This window comes from Garra rufa, chromosome 12, assembly GCF_049309525.1.
Source record: "Garra rufa chromosome 12, GarRuf1.0, whole genome shotgun sequence".
NCBI lineage: Eukaryota > Metazoa > Chordata > Actinopteri > Cypriniformes > Cyprinidae > Garra > Garra rufa.
Genome location: NC_133372.1, coordinates 31799299 through 31815530, shown reverse-complemented (window position 1 = coordinate 31815530; position 16232 = coordinate 31799299). Strand labels below are relative to the sequence as shown.

The window sequence follows — 16232 nt, the reverse complement described above, 5'->3', positions numbered from 1 at the left end:
CTCAAGTTGCGCCGAAGCGTCTGGGAAGGCAGACTTTGTTTTTTTCATGACGTAATTTGCAGAAACTAACGGATGCGTTAGGGGTTTGAAGGTGTCCACTTTGGAAGTTTGTGCTCTGCCTCTGTGTGAACGTCAGTATGTGTATCTGGTGGTGCAATCGAAAGCAGCGCAACTTCAAGGAGCAGGAGGGGCTCTTCTATTATTTGATCCCGCTAATTGTCAATGTAAGTGAACTTTAAGCACCGGACACTAGCCAAGGAGGTCTTACCGTTCCCGCTGGACTATAACCTCGACTACTCGCCACTGTTTTGATTGAGCCTGGAAGAAAAAGGCTGCAGCTGTGTCACTTTTTCCTTCTTAGAAGAGTCCCCGTGCAGTGTGCCACATTCAACACGGAGTCAATCTCACCTAAAACATGTCCACCAAATTGTTCCTCTACTTCTTACTTCTGTCAGTGTTTCGTGCATGGTAAGTGACACTGCTACTGCTCTTTGTCTTGGCATCAGTTAATTGTTTATCAGGGAATTCTGTTGCAGGTTTCTTATCTATAGTCTTCCCTGATGCCACATAATATATCACCAGTCTGGCGATGAAGATGTGATGTACGCACTTAGCACTTAACTTTAAGAATAAGTCTTTTGATGTGTGCTATTTGAGAAGACTCAAAATATCTTTATTCGATTCTTTGCGTAAGTTGTTTATTTTTACTTTGTCGTAGCGCATTCGTAAAAGACTTAGATCTCTATTGTCAAATCTTCAGACGGCATCTATGTGGGTGTAATATGTGAGATTGGTGTTTGTCTGGGTTTCTGGTAATGTTACAAATCACGCTTTTAAATTATTCTTAACTAACGTCGTGCGTTTTTTCATGGTGGAGAGAACGCATGTGTGCGTCGTTCCCGGAGCTGTCAGTTCCAAAGGTGCTGAACTAAGTATGTCCTAAAGTTTGCCTTCCTAGCCAGAAAACATGGTGAAAATGCTGGCAAACGTGAATGCTTATTTTGTCGAGGTGCTTAAAAATGTTAAACAGTTCAGAATTGAATTATATCAATGATTGTGCTCTGGAGGAATTTGATCAACTTGTGATAAATGATTTGCAAGAAATCTGCATCATTATATTATATAATACATTATGTATATAAAACATGCAATATGTGCATCTATTATATATATATATATATATATATATATATATATATATATATATATATATATATATATATATATATATATATAATGTATCATGCAATATGTGCATAATATGTCATATGTCTCTCCTAATATAATGTTACTGAAGCAGATATGAAACCTGTCCTTGTTGAAGAAAGAGAGTTGCTCATTAAGCACACTTTGTATGCAAATGTCATATGTTAACATTAAATTTTTTTAATTTATTTATTGTTTATTTGTATAGGTCAAACAGTTACCTACTTTTTTTATTTAAGTGCCAGATAACTGATGTTTAATTTAATTTAATTCTACATCTATATCTCATTCTATTTTTTGTTTTATCTCTACTGACAGTGCTAGCTAAATATAAACCGTATATGCATTATATATTTTTAATATTCAAGCAACTATCACCCTATTTCCATGTATTTATTTATTCATCTATCATAATGAAGAAAATACTGTCTCTCTATTGCAATTAGTTATTTAAGAATGTCAAAGTAGGCCTACACAAAGTTATACCTTGTACATTTAGGTCTCTCAAATGGGATGCACTGAGACTGTTATTTTTGGATATAGTGTACAATGGTTTTGCAGTAATCAAAATGTATTATTTAATTTAATAAGCACTTTGGTCTCTACTAAAATGTGACCCTAGACCACAAAACCAGTCTTAAGTAGCATGGGTATAATTTTAGCAATAGCCAAAATTATTGATTTTTCTTTTATGCCAAAAATCATTCAGATATTAAGGATTATGTTCCATGAAAATATTTTGTAAATCTCCTACCTCAAATATATCAAAACTTAATTTTTGATTAGTAATATGCATTGCTGAAAACTTCATTTGGACAACTTTAAAGATGATATATATATATATTGCACCGTCAGATGCCTGATATTCAAATAGTTGTATCTTAGCCAACCATAAATTAATGGAAAGCTTATTTATTCAGCTTTCAGATAATGTATGAATTAAAAACTATTTACCACTATGACTGGTTTTGTGGTCCAGGGTCAAAAATGTAGTGTAAATTGCATTTAATGGACTTATGTTTGTTCAGAGGCTAATGTATGAACATTTTTACATGCCACTGTACTTGAATGATTATGTTTTTGGGAAACATTCCGCATAGAATAAGTATAACTTACAGTGCTTGTGACTAAAGTTCTACTGAGTGCTTTGAATGCCTTTAACTGGCATTTTTATGTGAGAGCAACGGTGAAATGGTTTCTACTTCCATATTGGTTTTATTGTCTGACTGCTAGCTAGTACTCCTTCTCTGAAAATGGTGACTAGTAAGTTTCTGCTATTCCACATTGCTGTAACTATTACATTATTGTCTTAAAAAAAATTGATGGCTGAACTGTCTTTACATAAATTGAAACATAGACCTCAACGGTGACCTGTGGAATGCATTTTCTTTTATTCCTTCAGTTCTCAAACAGTCGCTTCTGAGGATGATGAGTACGACGACGTTACTGTGAATCAAATGTTGGCCCCCAAAACCCACGAGACAGACGCAACGCAAATACTGAACAACTTACTAAAGGAGTATGACAAAAAGCTGCGGCCAGATATTGGAGGTGAGTGGTTTTCTAAATGTAGTCATTGAGAAATTGCATTGAGCTGTCCATGGTGCTGAAATCCATTCAGCTTCACTGCTTTCAGCCTTACTCGTCTTGGAGCTCCATTTACCATCATCACATGCAAACAAATCTATGTCATGTACATAAATTGAATTTACTTTAAAGTCCAGCTGCCGTGTTTACCACAACAACTCAACTACAATGTTTTTGTAAACTGGTGAAGTGCATTAGCTTCATACTGTGGAATAGAGAGCACACATGCAAATTACACTAAGCGACACAATTTTCCTTACTATGAAGAATAAAAATGTCAAACGTACTTACTGTTTGAGAGACACTGAGAGTTAGCAGCAGCTAGACTTATGGTTTTGCATTAAGTAATTGAATTCCAGGAGCAGTGGAATATTTTCCTGTGATTTTCTACTTATTTATGCAGGCGTTTCATGGTTTTTTTTTTTATTTTACTTTTTTCTTTTTTTTTGACGAATCAGTGCTCTTAATAGTGTCATGGACTGCACTACAATTAAATTTTGCATGTAATCTCACAGATTTGCTTGTTTTCATGTGTTTCAAGAGTTATATTAGCTTACAGAGTGCCTCCACGAGTGCAGGATTCATAGATACTTTCAGGCGTTCCATCAGAATAACATGAAATTTTCATTTCTCAACATATCTCAGAGTTGAGATTGATGCTATTTTCTAGTAAATGCAACTAAATAGAGTGCCATGAGAGGAAATCACAATCTGCAATTCAAGCAGCGCTTTCTGTACTTGATCTGAGATGTCACCGCAGAACATCACAACCGCTCTTGACACATCTGTCAGGTCTGTTATTGGTTTTGTGGCATCGTTGTGATATATTGCATCTTATTGGATTCGAAGCATTTTAGAAAGCCTATCCCTGCAAAAATCTCACCGCTTCTACATGTTTTTTGTTTCCTTTCGATGAGAAGAACAACCTCCATGTTTGATGGATGACAGTCTCCAGATTATATGTCTTATACTCATGTCTGATTTCTAAGAGGAAGACTATGTTTATGTGCTCTCTTACACACACACACACCACGCCTACAACAACCCACACAACTCAAGCTTATTGCCTCAGAGCCACCTTGCCGTGAAATAGCTTTTGTTTTCCACTTTTGTAGCTTGGTCTGTCCGGAGAGAACTGTACTGCTATATAATCAAGGATGCCACTGAATGGCTGTGAAACTATGTATGAAGACAGCTACATGAGACACTGTTAAGAAAGTAGAAAGATTCCAGTGAAGTTCCTGGAAACTGAGGAATGGAGACGGTGGGCACGGCTCAGATCTGTCAACTCAAGTGCAGTGTGGGTCAATGAAAGGAGCTCTAATACACTTCCTACAACTGGAGCTTCTGTTTCAACTCTCTCTCGCACACGCTCACACTCTTTCATTTGTTCTTTTTCTCTCTTTTTTTTTGCTTTACCACCACTTTAGACTGTTTGTTATGAGTCAGAAATGTCATTTTCTTGTTTGTTTTTTTCTCCATGCCGAATTCGTGGCTAGAAAAAAGAAATAGCTCTTGAACCTTTTTCACATGCAAGTTATTATGAAGTACAAGAATAGAGTCCAATAATAGAATCCTCTTTTGGCCATAATTATTTACCTGTTAGCGTCTCAGTATTAAGCTTGTGTGTTATGCTTTTCTGTTCAGCTTTGTGATGAGTTGTGTGTATTGAATCAGCAGGTATGATTGCATTGCTGCAAATAGCGCAAATACATATGATTCATGATGGATTAAAAACAAACAACTCCTCATGGCCATCTGGTATCTTATAATAGGGATAGGCGGTATGGCCAAAATATAATCATAATATTTTTTTCTATATCATGCAATATCAATATTTATCACAATGCCAATAATCTGGAAGGAAATGCTTTCCACATGTTTGTTAGACCATGAGAATGAATGTAAACATAACTTGTTTGCTCACGATTGAACGCCACAAAGTAAGCTTTTGAACTTTTTTGTGCCCCATGAAATCCATTTTATTTTTCAGAGTATGGATTCTTATATTTTATGATTTAATAGAAATGTATCCTTAAAGTGCCTAATGAAATGAATGAATACAACTTTAACAATTTAATTCATCTTAAAAAATCTAATGTAAATATAACAATTAATTTACAACAAAACACTGCATATTTATTTTTTGTATTGTATTTTTTGGTGTTTGCAAATGTTGGGCAGAAAATGACAGTTTTCAAGTAGCGGTCTATAGAAATCATGAAATAAAATAATAAAAAAGGTAAATTTGAGATCAGGTAAATTCATCAGATGCTGAAAACACTGAGCATCACATATGTTTGAGTTTGTGTGGTAGACGAAACTGCAGCACTTTTTCATGTGGAACTAGTGAATTTATTCACAACAGTCACTGATTGGCTGTTGCATTTATTTCTATATAATATTGTTTATTACCCTATAACATCAGCACTAGATGAAAACTTTTCCAGGTTCTTGTTGGACACAGATTAAGCATGATATTAGCATAAAAATCATTTTCTTTGTGGCATCATCCTTTCATTTGTACATAAAGCACAAGTTTGTTCAATAAAACTGTCTCAATGAGATTTGATAAGTATTGATTGTACTTTCACTATAGAATCACTGCAGATGATTTTATTACAGAACCATACAGAACTTGTTTTCCATTTTGTTCTCCATTCAGAGGAAAAATATACAAATGCAGCATATTCCTTGAGTTTTAAATGTGCGACAACAATGTATTGTGAAATATATTAACACTGAAAGATTCAAACCAATTGCATTCGCAAAATGGAAAGGTTACAGAACAAAGACCCAAATCAAGAGCTCTGCTGGTACTTTACAGACTCCTTTACTGTTTATCAGCATATTTTCTGAAATCCCCTTGTACTGAAATGTACTGAAACAGATGTATTGCTTATTGTTATTGTCATAATATTGCATTTTACTGACTCAGAAGTTGTACAAAGCACTCTCAGGTTATTTTTCTATTCTATTCTTATTATGCCCGTTACGATAAGAGGAGCTTCTGTAAACCCTTGCCACTGCCAATTTCCTGAATCTCCATGATGTTGTCCTTGAACTCGTCTACAAGATTTGATTCGATTATGGTGCCGGTGCATTATCCTGAATGTCTGTGATTAATAGTACATTAACGTCAGTCTTAAACATGGCAGTGTTTTATGGAGCTTGTCGACGGAAGGTAGTGCATCTGTGGAAGTGAATTAGCTGGAAGGCTGCAAAGAACTTGTTGCTTCAAGCTTGTTTTTATCAGCTTTGTTTTCTCATTAGGGTCCATTTTTGCCAGTGATTTGACCAGTGATTCACTGACTTCAAGGTATTAGCTTCAGATAGCACTCTTTCCTTTTCAGCATTCTTTTGTTTGCCAATGTTCAAGGTACCATCTGTTCTAAGCTCAATCAGCTAGTTACAAGGTTGTTTTTTAAAAGGGTCACATGTCTACTGCTCTTAGTGTACTGCATTCTAAAAGCATGAAAACGACTGGTGAATTAAAGCTAATATTGCGGGTGCAATTAGAGAGGGGGGCAGATGATTTTTTTTTTCAACAAGGAATTCAACAGTAATAGACTGTAAATCACATTGACATGTTTTGGAAAAAATGGATGCATATTAAACAGGCTAATTAGCTGTTTTTTGACATGCTTATTTAGTCTGTCTTAAACAGATATAGTCTCAATGGGAGTGCATTATAGATATGATAAGACAAATGTCTGTTAATATTTATTCATCCTATTTTTTTTAAATCAAAATTATCATTCATATAGTTCAAAATCATAGGTTTGATTCCAAGGGAATCTATGAACTGATAAAATGCATACCTTAAAAGCTCTTAAAGGGAACCCTGGGTAATACCGGGTATGGCTTAAAGGGATAGTTCACCCAAAAGGCGATGTTTCTCTTCATCAGTCCAAAACTACTCCAATACAGTGCATCCATCCATAATAAAAAGTGCCTCACATAGTTCCAGGGGGTGAATAAAGGCCTCCTGTAGTTAATCGATGCATTAGTAAGTAGTACGTCATCCACATGGAGCTGCTTCCATGTATGTTCATTTAGTGCAAGCTAGATTAAAGTGATTATTACATTTTAAATATGGATATTTTTCTTACAAAAATACATTGATTCGCTACAGGAGACCTTTATTCACCCCCTGGAGCCATGTGAGGCACTTTTTATTATAGATGGATACACTTTATTGGACTTGTTTTGGACTGATGAATTATTTTAAGCTAAAGGGCAACAAGAGTAGCGATGTAAGTCTTCACTGCTTTCCCAGCAAAAAGAAGAGGAGAAAAGAAAAAGAAGATGCCTGTGGACGAATAAATTTTTTTAAAGACCTACGTCTTTGTACTCTTCACTTTAGCCCTGATGCCTTTGAGGCTTTTAGTAGACCACACCTACTGAAAGAGCTTATAAACGGCAGAGACAAGAAACACTAGATGTCATCCTGGCAGGATGTAAACTTGCTGATGCTTGTCATGACGCGACAGCTGCTGAAGAAGTTTCTCTGAGTGGATTTCACTCAATAACCAGGGGCGAACAATTGGGGGGAAATTATGGTTTAAGCCTATGCTTATATCCATCATCACCTGTAAGCTCTTTCAGTAAGTATTTCATTTTCTAAGTTGTGTTGCAGTAAAACAGCAACAGGTAGTGCAAGTAGCTCACCCAGTGCAGCCATTTTACATCATCGGAATAATGGCTCCCCCCATAGTCCAAAATATGTATAAATCAATGTTAATTCTTAAAAAAATTAATCTTTCTAATACATATTTCAGTAAAACGCATAATTTACATTATATTAAGCTATATAAGTCTTAATACCTGAGGTTCCCTCTAAAAATCAAAAATCAAAAAGAGAGTTTTTGCAGTGATGCCATAGAAAACCATTCTGGGATCCACAAATACGTTTCAACAAACAATTATTAAAAGAACCAGAAACAATATGTTCTCAAATCTGCCTGATTCATTCACAGATATGAATTCAGTGACTCAATGATCCAGCTGTCTGATCAGTGAATAACAATGGTATTTGGTTCAGAAGTAAATAAGTAAATAATCAGTTTATTGATTTCTGATGAACTGCCCCTTTAAATAAGATGTCTGTATGAATCTCTGTGAGTGTGCATGTACGCGACGTGTGTGTGCACTTTTGGTATTGACACCACAACTGTCGCAACAGTAGCATTGTCACAGTGGCCCAATTGTGTCAGCTCTCTTTTGGGCTGAGCTGTAGGGGAAACCCTTCAAAGTGGGTCAGCCTCCCTCTTCTCTTCTTTTTCATGTGCATTGAGCCTCGCTCAGCCGGGCGACATCATTACCAGGGTAAAGGAAAGACTGGATAAGAAGGTTTAGGGACATTAAACGCATGTGACACATGCGCATTGGAATTCAGGAAGTGAGTCCTGGGCCATCCATGCGAGTTTCCTTCATAAGGCGGATGGCGTGTGGCGAGTGGCAGACGTGCTAGAGCAATCTGCTCTGTCTTCTGCATAAATGGAGGGAAAAAGAATCGCTTCACTTTGGATAAGCCCCCTGACCAGCCCCCTGGAGGAACACTCATTATAAAGTGCTAGTTTGTGTTAGCCCAGATTCATCTATGCAGCAGAGAGATGGAGAAAGCTGGGGGCGTGGTGGGGTGGTGTGGGAAAGTGGGGGGAGGCGGGCTGGTCATTACTATGTTGTGATTTTTATCGCAGCAGAGAGACAGTGTGAGGTGAGAAAGAAGTAATGGGCCAGAAACAAAGAGACTGGATGTGGGAGGGAGGAAGAGAGAGAGGAGTATAGAGAGAGGTACTGTACACAAGCCTTCAGGCAAAAGAGTTCCAGTGTGGGAAAATTTGTGAGCGTGTGTATGTAGAGCGAGAGTGGATAAGACTTGTGTAAAGCACATCCCTTCACCTCTAGGCCCTTTTTGCCATCAGCAAAAGCAAGTTCTGTTTTATCATCAGCCACTAAACGTAAAAAAAATATGAGAGCATGTGTTTGTGTGCCAGAATGAGTGTGCAAAAGTAGCACCAAAAATTTGATTCTCACAGAAATGGCTTCCTCTCTTTCTTTTCTCTTTCGAAGTGCTCATTGAAGTTATGGTGGATAGTATATATATATATATATATATATATATATATATATATATATATATATATATATCAGCAGCAGTTGTTTTTCCACACAGTCCTTGTACAAGTACAGATATGTCACTCTGCCACTGTGCACTGCTCTTCACATCTATGTGACATGTTTGGCAAAGAGCTGATTGATTTTGTCATTGGAGATTGGAAAACTAAAGTCATGTGGCATTGTTGCCAAATAGCCTTTAGGTTGATCCATATAGGTATTTAAACAGTAAATGGCGATGTGCAGAGATCAGGTTGGCCAAATTAATAATAGTTTGCACATTACTCAAAATTGAAAAGGGTGAGGACAAAAAACATTGGAAAATTATTGCAATATTTTACCTCAGATAATTTTTTTTGTCAAATTCCGTTTTTTTGTTGTTGTTGTTGTTGTTTTTTCTTTCCAAATTCAAATTTTTCCATTTAAAATTTTTAAATTTAAAAATAATAATCAAAAAGGATGTCAAATTAATTGTCACCAAGAAACTTACACAATTTAACAGGGTTTAACAAAAGTGACATTTTTAAGACACTATGATATATATATAGTGTTATAAAATGTAAAAAATCAAAAGCATCTGTAAATAACTGATTTTATTAAAAAAAATATTTTTTTTATTATTTTAATGATTTTTTTTTTTTTTTTTTCAAAAAAAAATTGTGTATTTACATTTTTCTGGTACATAAATTCTGGTAAACATTTTCTGGTAAAATTCCTTAAAAATAATATTTTAATAATATATTTTTTTCTTTTCAAATTCAGTTGTATTTTGTTATCAAATTCTGTGTTAATGCTTTGGATTCAATTTTAATGGTTTCAATAAATTTTAATAATTAAAATAATCTCTAATTAATTGATTTTATTTAAAAAATATTTTATTAATTTATGTTTTCAGAAATACTGTGTTGTGTATTTAAAATTTTCAAGTAAATAAATTCTGGTAAATTTCTTTTTTCTTCTGATAAATATTTCTTAAAAATAATTTTGTAACAATTTTATTAGTACTAGTGCTTTCATTACATTAAGTAATATAGTTCTTTCACAGTTTCATCAAGTTAAACAGAACTTTTATTTTGACTGGTTGCTTTGAAGAGCAGTTCTAGAGATTAGGTTTGATGATTATGATGATTATGTTAGAGATTATGATTCATATTTAAATAATATTTTTGTATCTTAATATTCCTAGACACTTTATCATATTTTGATTTAAGTCTGCTTACCTACTTTTGATTTATTTATTCAAAATAATGTCAAATTCCGTGACATTCTGCGTTATACAGTAAAATCTATTTTGATGGCTGGATTCAGCGATTCCGTCCACATTTTGACCAAAAGTGACATAAATCTTTTGTAATAATGTTTGCTATTCTTAACTTTGTATTTATCAGAGTCCTGAAAAATTTGATCATAGTTTCATTAAGTAACACAACTGTTAATTAGAATGATTTTTGAAGGATCATGTGACACTGAAATCACTGAAGAAAATTCAGCTTTGCCATCACATAACATTTATGAAATAGAAAACAGTTTTTATTATCACAAGGCTCCTTCTGATTCTCACCTCTATTCACTAGCATATTCACAAGACGTGGCTTAATGTGTTGCCATTAACTTTGTTCAGTCTTTTACTGTGTTCCCTTTCTCCTCGTCTCTTGTGTCTTCTACATATATGTTTATTTAATGAGCTGTGTTCCACTGAAACTCATTCATCTCCATGCAATCTGCACATCCTGTTCTAGGTTCTGTGGAAGCGACGAGAAACACTGAATGCATGCTGTATGATGTAACTGTGATAAATTGGAATAATCAGAATGGTTGTTTAGTTTCGCACAAAATTATTTGAGGTGGAACGTTCTTGCTTACTCAAAAGAGCCTGTATATAAAATGTCTAATTTTTCAGGAAGATACGGTGTCGCAGCCTACCTTAGCATTCACAAATGGAGAAAATACAAGTAAATTACTTTGACATTCTCCATCTCACTTGAGGACATCTTAGTCGTTAAGACTAAAAAAAAAAAAGAGCTTCCCTTCGGACATTTCTGAACAATATCCGTAGTGTGATGTGCAGCTGTCGGGAAGGACAGACATGCAAACAACCTTTCCATAATTCAACTTCTCATCATCAAGGTTTTTTAAGGTGATTTACTCACTTCATGTTTTAAAATGGATATAGCTGATAGAATAGAAATAGCATATTTACAGTCTTTAGATATTTGGAAAAAGAGAAGGTGGCTTTTCTTTACAATAATTATTTGTTCTATTTTAAATCTTGTATAAGTCAATCAAGGTAAACTGCTTAGCACTTAAGTGCACTTAAAGAAAAAGTTCACCTGAATGTGGGAATTCTGTCATTATTTATTCACAAGTTGTTCCTAACCTGTATGCATTTTTTTTTATTCTGTAGAACACAAAATAAGATTTGTGTATATTAAAAATTGGTTCGTACATTGAAAAGGATGATTTTTTGGTTGCTTTTTATTTTTATTTTTTAAATAAAATGAGCTCAAAGAACACTATTCTTGAGCATTTAATGATTAATAACTAAGTTATTATTTAATTAATAACTTATAATTGTATTATGTTCAGTACACTTTAATTTGTAAAATGAGATTGTGCTTAATCCTACATGAGGTAAAGATTTAGAAGTAATATTTGGCAAGCTAAATTGATTGCTGTTGATTATATATAGTGACACTGATCATTTGAAACCAAATTAAGTTGGACTGGCATGAAATTAATTAATCTTTTGTAAATTGAGTTTAACAACTACTAAAGTACATTAAACTGACGTAATCCACTTAAAGGTATAGTTCACCCATAAATGAAAATTCTGTCATTAATTACACACCCTCAAGCTGTTTTTCTTTTCTTTGTGCACAAAAATATTCTCGTAGCAAATCAAAAAGCACTATTTCAACAATGTCCTTACTTCTGGGCCTTGAATGTGTCTGTCTGTGCAAGGTCAGAAAGCACTTCATCAAGCATTTCATTATATCTTAATTTGTATTCCGAAGATGATACAGGTTTGGAATGACATGAATTTTCTTTTTTTGCGCGAACTATGCCTTTAAATAAGCTTAATGAAATTGACTTATTTTTAACTGGATAACAAGAAATTGACCGTCTTTCATTCAGATTAAATAAGGGTAAGGTTTTTGAAATATATTTTCTTTTGTGTTCTCCAGAAGAAAGAAAGTCATTCGGGTTTAGAAAAAACATGAGGGTGAATAAATGATGACAGTTTCATTTTTGCATGCACTATCCCTTTAAAGCTAAAGGTCTATGTCCAGTGGACATTCCTCACTTGTCAACCTACAAATTCCCCTCATTAACACCAATTCTTTTCAAGACCCTCCTGGTTAAAGCCTTACCAGTGGTGATTGTGCTGGAATTGGCTGCTAGTCTTTATTAATCCCTATTAATAAAGGTCAGCGAGCCCAGCTGTCAGAGTGCTTCTGTGTTTTCCTCTGGCCCTTCAGCAGGCCGACAGTCTGATCCCAGCCATTTCCACAGGCCTGTTACCTCCGTGTCATGCCACCTGCCTCATATGTCTCTTTCTCTCTCAGCATCAGTGACATGTTCCAGGTCTTGACTTGGATATCTGCCCCTGCTCATTGAATATTTCAGAACCCCTTGACATTTCATCCTGTAATGAGCCTATACGTGTCTGCGGAAGGAGGGCGGGAGCTAAGGAGTGTCAGACTCTGCTTCATTAATCCAAACCCTTTTGGCTTGAAGCAAGAAAGCATCAGCCAGACACACTTCTGCTCATTCACCTGGACTAGACCCCATTTATTTAGTGTAGTGATGCTGAAATCCCTCATAATCCAGCGAGTGTGCAAGAAGTCTGACGCTCCTGATTAGCTAGAAAAGGTGAGCATGAAGGAACGCTTAACACCTTTCTGCCAGGATGTAAGCCTTAAAGATCACCCTCCTCCACAGGATCATGAGTACTTATCGCAAGTTAGCATGGCTTCAGACACAAAGTGACGCCGAGATAAGTTGCTGTGAAATGCTGTGCTTTATTTCTTCAGCTTTATTATATCAGTAGAGCTCTCGTCTCTGTCTATTTCAGATCAGTCTAGATTTTTTTTGACAACCTGAATTGCTTAAAATAGATAAAATGCAGGTTTGGGTTCCCACAGAAGACCTGAGAATTTCAGAGAGTTTCAAATTGTGATTTCCAGGCCTGGAAAAGTAAAAAAAATAAAAAAGGTATTGAGGGTAATCAGCTGTGTGATAACAAATACACTGCAATTCAAAACTTTGGGGTTGATAAATGTTTTTGAACCAAAACTTAGACTTTTTGATTTGATCTGTACAGTAAAAGAGTTGATTTTAAATCACCCATATTTTTTTGCTCAAGAAATTGATACGTATTGTTTGAATCGGCTTTCAAAAGAACTTATTTTTTCTTATTTTTTTTTCTTACTTATCCCAAACTTAATACAAATTGATCAAAACACAGGGGATGTACACAAAATGTAATAAATGAAAATACTTTATTTTATGTTATATATATTGTATAATATATATTGAAAACTCTCAATGTTTTAGAATCAGAAAATGTCTATTATCAATTGATTATTAGCCAATGCTGGGCTTCTGAATAGGGCTAGAAAGATTTATTGTACTGTCTATATACAGTTGAAGTCAAAGGTTAACATAAACATTACACATTAATTACTTTACCAAAATAAGAGGGATTATACAAAATTATTTTTTATTTAGTACTGACTTGAATACGATATTTCACATAAAAAACGTTTACATATAGTCCACAAGATATATAAATAATCCTGAACAGTTAAACTGCCCTCTGTTCTTCAGAAAAGTCCTTCAGGTCTGACAGATTCTTTGGTTTTTCAGCATTTTTGTGTATTTTAACCCTTTCCAACAATGACTGTATGATTTTGAGATCCATCTTTTCACACTGAGGACAACTGAGGGACTCATATGCAACTATTGCAGAAGGTTCAAACGCTCACTGATGCTTCAGAAGGTAAAAAATGACACATTAAGAGCCAGGGGTGTAAACTTTTGAATGGAATGAGGATGGCTACATTTTTCTTATTTTGCCAGAATATCATATTATTTTCATTTAGTACTGCCCTTCAGAAGCTAAAGAAGATTCTTACATGTTCCCCAGAAGACAAATTAAGTTAAATTTACCCTGATCTTCAAATTCTTGAATGCTCTCAATGCATCGTTTCTCCTTCTGAAGCATCAGTAAGCATTTGAACCTTCTTTAATAGTTGCATATAAGTCCCTCAGTTGTCCGTAGTGTGAAAAGATAAATCTCAAAATCATACAGTCATTGTTGGAAAGCGTTCACACAAAAATGCTGAAAAACCAAAGAATCTGTGGGACCTGAAGGGTTTTTCTGAAGAATGAAGATGAAATTCCAACAACATGATTATCCAGAAATCACAAATTATAGATAAGTTATGGAGATTTAAAGCTCAAAAGGTGTGGGAAGTCTGTTATCATACACTAAACACAATTTCATTCTGTATCCCTCATGCCAGCAATCATACACAATCTCTGCCAAGCCTCTTAATTTCTCTCCATGGGAATAATGCAATAACTTGCCTTGACAAGGACACTATTAATTTGATCTGCACTAGTAAGGCAAAACTCTGCCTGTGGCCACAAGCTTTGTTTTGTGCGGCATCTCTGTCAGCGTATGTCACGCTAATTGACTAGGGTGTAATTCCAGGACTCCTCTCTGTCTGTCCCTGTCACTTTCTGTCTTTCTCTCGCTCTCTCTTTCCTTTACACACAAACACACAGACACACATACATACATACGCACGCAACACTTCAATTCAGCATTCATGTAAAATTACTAAAAGGCTCTTGTCTGATTATAGTGAGGGCTTACAGCAAAAGAGAAATGGAAGAGAATAAAATGATAAATGTGATGCAGGGGAGGATTTGAGAGAACTGGACATAGTTGTAGTGGCACTCATTTATGAAAGATGACAAACATGTTTATAAGGAACTGGATTGCATTGGAGCTTAATTAATGTTTACACGGTTTCGAAGTTTAGCATATTTTAATGCACCAGCCTAATCTTGTTTGTTTAAATAATATTCAGAAAATAGGAGAACAGTTTGAATTAAAATTTAAAATGCAGGAACCTTAGAAGATTGTATACCTGTTAACTAGTGCAGTAATAAATTTTAACATTTGTATGAACTTTTACTAATATACTGCAGCGATATGCATAATAATAGCCCTTTGGCCTTTTAGAAAATAAACTTTAGTAAAATGCCGAATAGTGTTTTTTGATTAACCAAAAATGGTAAAGAAATGTAATTTACAACACATGTAAATTATATTTAAACATTTTTCAAATAAAATGGTGATTATCTTTGTCTTGCTAATGTATTTTTAGAACATGTGTCTATATTAGAAGAAATACCTAATCATTTATGAAATTCTTAAAAAATAATAAATGCAAAGATATGCATATTAATACAGTAGCTGCTCTGATGACACTTTACAAATGTACTGTCATTTCTTATTACATTATGTCTCATTATGCATGACCTAATGTGTGATAATACACATTTGATGGCAAATGATTGATTGGCCTTTTCTGATTGTGAATAGCTAAATTACAGAAAGAAAGAATTATGTGTGGTTGATGGGCTAGAAGGAATAGGTGTCTGTCTGACAGAAATGTGTGTATGTAAATGTGAAAAAAGCATTGAATGCCATTTATTCAGGGCTGCATTACATATATAGGGAAAGAACTCATAAATGAGGCACATGCTGAAGCTGAAGACAGGCAAAGAGGGGATAAGAAATGACAGGAGAGAAAGAATAAGATATGATAGAGAGATCAGTTGCCCACTGGTCATTTCAGCCTTGTTTATCATGCCCTCCCCATCTTCCCAGATGTCTCCTGTGCATCTGAGTGTTTGACATTGATATGGTTCAACTTCACTGTGACATAAACTCCTCCTCTGACTGGTCATTACCCTGCTACAGATCAGCTGCACTCACCCCCCAGAGATGTTTACACGCCCCCACACGCCAGTCTTTCCGGAGGCATCATCTGCCTCACTGAGGTTCTGACGATGACCACATCATCTGATTAAGATCTGTTGAATTTCTTTCTTGCACCAGTACAGAGAATTCTCTCTATGGCCGTAGCAGAGGTGGACAGATGGTGGACAATATGCTTACTATGGATATGTTTTTAAATGCAAAAAAAAAAAACTTTTCTGCAAAATCACAGCAGAGATAAAAAGTACTGCATGTTCCTTAAAATGTCAGCAACAAATAATCATATCGTCTCATATATTTT

General features: G+C 35.0%; 1 protein-coding gene across 1 annotated transcript in view; it reads left to right on the top strand.

Moving 5' to 3' along the window:
* Window positions 1-415: 415 nt before the first annotated feature.
* The window catches only part of gabrg3 (gamma-aminobutyric acid type A receptor subunit gamma3), a 136535-nt gene continuing 120718 nt past the window's right edge, over window positions 416-16232 (top strand). Inside the window, 2 exon segments of the mRNA XM_073851311.1 lie at window positions 416-468; window positions 2609-2757. Of these exon segments, the coding sequence (XP_073707412.1) occupies window positions 416-468; window positions 2609-2757 (202 nt within the window).